This window comes from Pyrus communis, chromosome 7, assembly GCF_041283825.1.
Source record: "Pyrus communis isolate YQ-2024b chromosome 7, ASM4128382v1, whole genome shotgun sequence".
NCBI classification, from domain to species: Eukaryota; Viridiplantae; Streptophyta; class Magnoliopsida; order Rosales; family Rosaceae; genus Pyrus; species Pyrus communis.
Window position 1 is genome coordinate 5,514,776 of NC_142571.1, and position 8,185 is coordinate 5,522,960.

Genomic DNA, 8,185 nt, shown 5'->3' on the forward strand with positions numbered 1-8,185 from the left:
TTTACTTGCTTTCCTTGTGTGATAGAATTACGAAAATAAAAAATATGATACATTACTTTTCTTTCATTTCAATCTCTAGCAAATTTCTCTATCACTCTTGCTTATTGGTAACATTATGAATAATTTTTGCGTTATGTGATGAATATGGAACATCGATCACAATTCGAACTTAAAAGTACAAGTATGCCAATTTCAAAATTTAAGATGTCATTCCAATATCCCGCGGTTCTTGCCTTCTGGGTACAATTCAGATTCCAGATTCCTAGATAGAAATTTATAGGTTTTTTTCTTAATTTTCCCTTAAATTAAAATGGATTGATTGACCACTTACTACTACAGTATAGTGGTATTATTATTTAATTATAAGTGAAAGAGTTTACGATTAATTCTCGTAAAAAAACAGAATCAGATTATTACTAATCAATTTTGAAGTTTAGTCCACCCTCCGATTTGTGTAGATAATATTGTTTCTTACAAAAAAAAAAAAAAAAAAAAAAGGTTGATTGATTCTCTCTGCCCTTCTCCCTTGCTCGTTCTCTGTCATCGACTACCCTCACCTCAGCGACCAACCCACTTCAACCAGGTTCTCCAAGGTATAATTTTTCCTATTAAAATTGGTTTCAAATTTCTTGGTCTTAGGCTTTTATCCTTAATCCTTAATGTGGTATGCCTTATGACTTATGGCTTTTGAATGAATTACGTTGTTCATAGAGCACAAGAGGTGGTTAGTTTGGAAAATACTAGGTTTATGTTTGATGTTTTTGTTTGCTTGTTTATCTTTTTGTTAGATATATCTTTCCTTGGACTCTCAAGAGTTTGAATATATTTTCCATTTGTTGGCAACGTTATGTTGGAGCTCAAAATGGTCTTAAAATCTCATAGTTGAAGAAAACCTGTTCACCATTGTTCTTCATTGTTTTGCTCATCAACTTCAATGGCCATTGCTTGCGGAAATATTTGAGATTGCAGCCCCATTCCAACTTTTCGCCTTTAATTGTTTGCCCTACACACCCTTATTTTTTATGATAGCTTCAGATTATGAATGCTCCTCAATTACTGGCTTCTGATGACGATCCATTGTTGTTCTCCGATGGACTAATGCCTCCGCATTTTTTCGATATGGTTAGGGATGTGGATGTGGTTGAGGTTAAAATGACTCTTGATATTCATATGTTTTTAGCTTCACTTGTGGTCGCTGGTCAGTCTGAATATTTTCAATCTATTCTCCTCATGTTTTTGGAGTTTACAGACAAGCTTTAGATGACTCTGGTGATTCATGGCCAACATTCCATACAATTTACTTCCGTTCCACACCCCTGGGATTTGGGGGCTTCAGTTGCAGAAGTTGGTTGACAATAATATTATAAAAATACTGTCTTTGTAAACACGTATATATTCTAGTTTGGCCACTCGCTGTTCGGAATACTTTTTCTTATAATCCTGAAGTTATTAGTCTATTGGCAAATTTTTTATATGTCTCGTTAGTTCATCGTATGTTTTGTAACTGGTTTACTTGTGTTTCACTTTCACCCTTTCGGATACTTCTAAACAGTTTTATTTTACCTACTAGGTAAAAAAGTTCTCCTTTTGCTCATCCTTTGCAATAGAATTTTGTTTCTTGAGCCAATGCATGTTTTGTGAAGTTATTTTTGAAGCTGTTAGCAACTTGTCATAACCTTCAAAATTTCTGACTTAGTTTTCAGCGCAAGATGTTTTTTGTGTTTTGCGCTGTTAGGTATCTTTTCATTAAGAGCGTGATCTGTTTCGTTCATAAGTTCCTTTTTGTTAAGTTCCAGTTGCTAAATCTGGAATCTGGAATTTGAAGGTTGGAGATGCATGTGTATTTGAACTTCTGTAGTGCTGCAGCACAAAACTGGTATTCAGAGTCCAGATTCTCAGAGGTGACATCCCATCTGAACTTCTAGGCAATCTCAAGGGTGATACTGTAGATGCACCGATTATTATTGATTAGTATATTCAATATTCCCTGCCTCTTTCATCAATGCACTCAGTTTCCCAAATACATTATCGTCAGGAGCTAGTATGATTTGAATTTGTCTAACTCCAGCAGATCCTGTTAAGGATGCTAGATCTGTATGCTATTGAGTCCCTTATGTTGTTTCAGTCTAGGCGTTATGGTGTAATCTGACATGATATTTTATATTTAAGAATCTATTTTATGCACATTTGGATACGTTTGAAAGAATGTTATTTAGTAAACTAGGTTTCGATAACTGTCCACTTTAACAAGTTCATACCGTTCCTATCACAATTCTTGGTTTGAAGGACTACGTTGTCCCCAAGGGATTCTTGAATCTGACGTAACTGAAAGAGGATGACACCGATTTATTAAACCTCTAAGTTGTCTTTGTTTAGTCCTTACTTATGTTTAATAATTTAGGAGACTCTGTAGTTCCGTCATTTGATTTAAGATTGTATCTTTTCATTCTATTTTTTCATTTCTTCTTTCTCTCAGATGTTGAGCAGTTGCTGGGAAAAAAAGAAAGAGCTATTACCGCTCATTAGCTATTTGATTGCTTCTCCAGCCAACAGTAGACAAGAATGTTCAGGCTTTCAAACCTTGGTTAAATATATTGAGTAGGATGTCAAAAAGAAAAAGAAAATCTCAATCTGTTGAACAGTAGTTGAACTCCTGTAAATTGCGGTAGTTTATGGCATAAAACCAGTTTATAATGTTTGGGGCTAGCTCAAGCGATGAGGGGATAGGAAAAATGATTAGGAACTTGGGATTAGGATAGATGATGAATTCGACCTGGACAAAAATAACCCGGTTCTTACAGTTATGTTTTTGTTGTTTATATGCTTCTGTAATTTGAACTTTGAAGCATGTGTGAAAGAATACATAAAGATAAAAAGAACACAACAAAAACAGAAGGCTGAAAGATGGTTAGAACCCATCTACAAAAATTTCTAACGTTCTTCCTGACGTCTTACCTTCTACTATGTTACAGGTAATCTCTTTATCTTCCCAGTCTGAGTAACAAGCATATACTCATTGCTTAAATCTATGTTTTCATATCCTTGACTCTCTTTGAAATCCTACACATCTTTAAGCTCTTCCCAAAGTTAACATGATATGAAATGCCACACATCTATGAGCTTTTCCTGAACTTACCATTTATAAAAAAACAGGCGAATTTGAAGCTAAGAGGAGGTTTGTAAGGAGGATTGTGTGACTTGCGTCTTAGTCCTGTTCCTCTCAAACTGATTATAAGCAGTCCTTGTTCGTAGGAATAGTAATAAGCTTGAAGCTAACCCTACTATTGAAATACAGCCCCACCATATGAATGTCTGCCTATAGCATGAGCTTCCCATGCACAATGTTGCTTCCTTAAACAAGCTCACCGGGGTTGTTGAGCTTCCATCATTGGAATCATACACCAAAGCTGCAAGAAGGCCGTATAGGAGTGAGCCAATTGGGATATTGGTGATGAGGATGTTGTGGTTTACGCCAGCACTGTTTGGACCGAAAAGCTCTGATGTAACAGACACAGCTGCGGAGAACACAAAGCCGGAGCTTATCCCAATCAAGCCTGTTCCAGCACGCAGCATTGCCTCACTGCCTGATGTGGCAAGCAGAATGAAGGCAATTGGTGTTGGCATCAGAGCAACTAGTAGCCATCCAGTCCTTGCAAAATAAACCTTGCTGCATTAGCAAGATGCAGGTTAGATTTTAATGCATCTGGTTTTTTTTCTCATTCTCCAATTGATAAAAGCATTAGTTTTTTAGATACATACTGGCGCAGGAAATCTGGTGCAGCTGAGAGCAAACGGCCGAAGAAGGAGCATGAAGAATACAGTGTGACAAGAGAACTAGTCAGGGAACTGTATCCAAGTGATTGTGAAATCTGGCCAAGATTGTTGCTGTAGACCAACCCAATAGTTCCCCCACAAAAGTATGCAGCATAGTATAGCCAAAAATCCCACCGACGTACAAGCAGCCTAGCTGAGTGCTCTTCACCTAGCACTGTCAACCTATCTTTTTCCATCACCTTCCCAAAACATGCGAAACACCCAAAAAAGCGTTCCTTGTCTACCAGCCCATACGAATTGGAGTTCGTGGAATTTGTGGCATTTGTGGCCTTCGTGGCATTAGCATTTTCACTTACATCAATGAGTTCCTTATGAAGCTCAAAATCATCAGTGTCAACCAGATTGAAGGTTGACGAGTTTTCAGAACGGAGGCTTGAGGGGAAGTTCCTACGAGCCCACTCACGCGCGTATGCCGTGCCAGGCAGACACAGAGGTAGGATTAGGAGACAAATCGCACCAACTAAGAGTATCCGAGCTCTTGACACATCAGAGGATAGTGAATTAAGGAGGAGGAGATATAGGCCTGTGACCACAGCTAGGATGTTTAGGCAAAGAAAAATCATGGAGTCATGACGAGTGGCCTCAGCAGGAAGTGATTGAACTTTGGGCTGACGGAGCACAGGGATGAGTGCTAAGCCGGATGTGAAGAGAGGAACTAGAGCATTAAGGAAGAGGTAGATGGTATCGTCGCTCGGGTTTATTGCATTGGCAGTGAGGGTGTAGAGGGCGGCACTTACCCCATTGAAACTGACTGTGAGAGACAACGCAAGTGCCCGGTTGGCTTGGAAGTGTCTGATGCATAGAACATAGCAGACTGTGTTGAACCAGCAGATGCTGCATCCAGCCAACAAGCATAGAAGGAATACCTGCCAAGCCAAAATACTTAACATTAATCATCTGGTTAGTTGTTTTTCGATCCTCAATCTTCCCTTGGTTTTTATTTTGTTCTCAATTGTTTTTTGCTACTTTTTCATTAATAGGTTCTTATGAAGTGATGATCACTTGGCCTAACATGTATTGTGTCCTTATTCTTAATTCTTTGAAGCTTTTTGTCTTATTTATTCAAAGAAATAAACCTTGCTAGAGATTTGCAGCATAAGTAGTTAAGAGCGTTTATTCTTGCATTTGAAGCCATGTGTACTATTCAAATCAATATTAGTTCTTTGGAATGATAAAAAAACACAAACCAACCTACCTTAGTTTAACAGAGTAAGAAGTTGATCTATGGAAGGTTAAGAGCGTTTATTCCCGCACCTGACGTCACATGCACTAATACTTCGTGATTGGGTATTTAGAAAAAGAAACATAAACAAACCTACCTAAGTTTAAGAAAACAAATAGTTTATTTATGAAAGGTTAAATTAGTGTATGGTCATTTTTTTATTCTGTTTTTTATTTTTTACCACAGTAAATTAATTTTTTTACAGAGCTCAGTATTGTCTAGGTAAAGATGGATGACTCCCATGACCTCATAAACGAAGGGGATATTTGATATAAAATTATAAATCTCGGGAAAAGAAAATGGATTTACTCTACATTATCCTTTTTTCTGTCTATTTTTGGATCTTCGTCACTGACTTGTATGTTTCTGGTGTTAATATAATATTAGCTTTACTATAACATTAAATTTGTCCTTTTGAGAACTGACATATTTAGGTCCACAACCTTTTTATTTTCGTTTTTTGAATTATGATTATATAATTATCAAGGGGCGGAAATTTTGGCATAGCTACATAATGCATCAACAAGAATAATGTGGTGTTATACACGTCATTAACGAGAATTAAATTTAGAACATCTCACTTTTAAGTAGCGAAAAATATTACTAAATCGAAGTACTAGATGATCTACAACTTTTATTTTGATGGTATTTTTTTTCTCTGTGCTGAAACAAAACCAAAACAAAAAAGAGAGGGAAAAAATTCATCATCTCCTGGTTTCTAGTTTTTTTGGGGGCTTAGGGTTTCTAGTTTATGCAACATTAAATGTTTTGGATTTTTCTTTTGAAAAGTGGTAGATGGAGTCCTAACCTACACATCAGCCTGATGCTTTTGTGGTTGTGGTAGTTATTGTGTGGAGCCGTGGAGGTTAGGAGTTCACCAATTTAAGGGCAAACTTCCCCTTGACTTTGCCAAGAAAATACAACAACTAAACAAGAAAAGAAAAACAAGAAAAAGAAAACCTACTCCAACAAAATTAGAAATGAAATATTAAACAAGGGTAGCGATTTTCACTCCCGTTTTCTCTTCTTGAACTCGTTTTTATGTTTATATCTATAGATTCTTTGTTGATTTAAACAAAGAAAATGAAAATGCGAGAATTACAGAATTTCGATAAAAGAATTAAAAGAAAGAAAGATGAGAAGTGACTAACCATGACATAAGGCAGAGAGATGAGTCTTTGAATGACAAACCATTGGAGGCCATAACCAAACAAACCCATGAAGGCAGCCATGAACATAACAACCCACAAGGGAAAATACATGAGAGAAACCCCAGAACACCAACCCAATGCCTTCCCCATATCCGAGGCCACCGATAGATAGTTGAGCTGCACCTGAGAAATCCCCAGCACAGATTTCAGGTCAGAAGAATAGGATGCGAAATCAAAGTTCGTCCCTGTGAACGCCTGTATCCATGTCGCCGCCACGAGTATCATCCATTTTCTCGATTGCCCAACCATTCTTTCTCGGACCCCGAAATCTTTGATTTCTAATTCAAATTGTTCTTTGAATCAGAAACCAAATCCGCGTAAGATGTAGAAAAAACAAAATGGGTTTGTGGGGTTTGAGGGAGAAAGAAGGGGTTTTGGAGGTAGGTTTTGTTCTGGGTTAGGATTGGATTGGTTTGATGTTTTGTTATGGTGGTGTAACTATATTTGGCAACTGCTATGTTTGTACATGTTGGTGGTGTTTGTTGGCGCCCTCTTTTATATGCATCAGTTTCTCTTTGTACAATATATCTATATATATTTCTCTTTGTACAATATATCTATATATATATGTATATGTGCATGTGTGTGTATATATGTAAAGAATCAGATAACGCAGTAATATTTCTGTGAAAGGAAAGGGTTATTTGGATATTTGTTACGTGCTGGTGGGTGAAAATTGCTTGTGCGTTAAGATATTGATTTGTTGAGCCTTGTTTTGAGGAGTTTATATTATATGTAAAAGGTGGTTAGTAGTTCAAACTTGCAAGCATATTATTGCTGGGACTGGGACTGGGAGCCTGGGATATTTATTAGTTAATTTAATATGATTTTTGCTCAAAAAGTCTTTGACTTTTGCTCGGGGAGTTTTTTCTTAGACCGTGTTGAAATCCCCCGAAAGAATATTTACCAATATATCTTGTCAAACGATATGTTTTGTTAGATTAGGTGTTAGATTAGTCATTGATGGGTTCGAACTCACGTCATCATGCAAGGACCCAATACCTGTCTTCCAAATTTGCTTAGGGATCTTAAACTCCTCTGTTTTATTGGTTATGGACATCAATATATTCTAAAATGATTTATAAAGGATCTTATGGTTGAATTACTCCTTTTCCTTTTGAATTTATAAAGGGAAGCTTATGACCTGGATCGTTGGACTCAAGATTTTCAAGTATTTTGATGCAAGAATTTGATCTCCAATGTATGATACTCTTAACGCATCTGCCATCCAAGACGAAAAGCCCGGTTTCGAAGTTCAAATGGTGGTATCCGATGAGCCACTGCATTGAACACTTGGAGGAATAATACCAAGAAGCAAAATGGCAAGATTTAGTTGTATTTCGTCGAATTTTCTATTATTTATTGATGTGGCACATATAAGGTTCTACAAGTCTAATTATGTGACATATACCGACCGAATAGCCATGAAACTAAGTGTAGAGATGTGCGTCACTAAAGAGGTGATAGAGCCATGTGTGATAATTAAAAATTGGCTTATTTGTACTATTGGTTCATGAACTTTACCCCTTGTTTAATTTTAGTCAATGAACTCTCATATTAGTTTCTTTAGTTCTCGAACTTAACATTGTGTTGTATCATTGATCATTTTCACTAACGCCTTTTTTCCCGTTAAATCTAGCGGTATATTAGGGACTTCAATTTAAAAATTAAAAACAATAATAGAAGCTAAAAAACAAATGAAAATTTATAAATAATATCTAAAACTTAAAACAAAGTGCATTTTGAACTATAAAAATACAAAATAGAAATGGTTGGACTTAAACAATTTGTAAATATTAGGCAATGTGATTTCAAAGTTGGTAGGAGATTAAACTATGGCTAGACTTAAGCAACTAACAAATCACATAATAAACTTCGAAAAAAAAAAATCCAATGAATTTTCATACACAATTTATTT

General features: G+C 36.4%; 1 protein-coding gene and 1 long non-coding RNA gene across 2 annotated transcripts; one reads left to right on the forward strand and one right to left on the reverse strand.

Annotated features, from left to right (window-relative positions):
* Positions 1-2,892: 2,892 nt before the first annotated feature.
* Positions 2,893-6,786, reverse strand: LOC137735679 (protein NUCLEAR FUSION DEFECTIVE 4-like). The gene is made up of 3 exons (XM_088696229.1): positions 6,208-6,786; positions 3,760-4,700; positions 2,893-3,667 (listed from the first exon to the last, which is right to left on the reverse strand). Exons 1-3 carry the CDS (start codon positions 6,514-6,516, stop codon positions 3,166-3,168), a joined length of 1,752 nt encoding a protein of 583 aa, XP_088552355.1. The 5' UTR covers positions 6,517-6,786; the 3' UTR covers positions 2,893-3,165.
* LOC148695502 (uncharacterized) lies at positions 4,597-7,785 on the forward strand. Its single transcript, XR_015963867.1, has 2 exons — positions 4,597-4,734; positions 7,399-7,785. It is a non-coding gene; the product is annotated as an uncharacterized LOC148695502 (long non-coding RNA).
* The last annotated feature ends 400 nt before the right edge of the window (positions 7,786-8,185 follow it).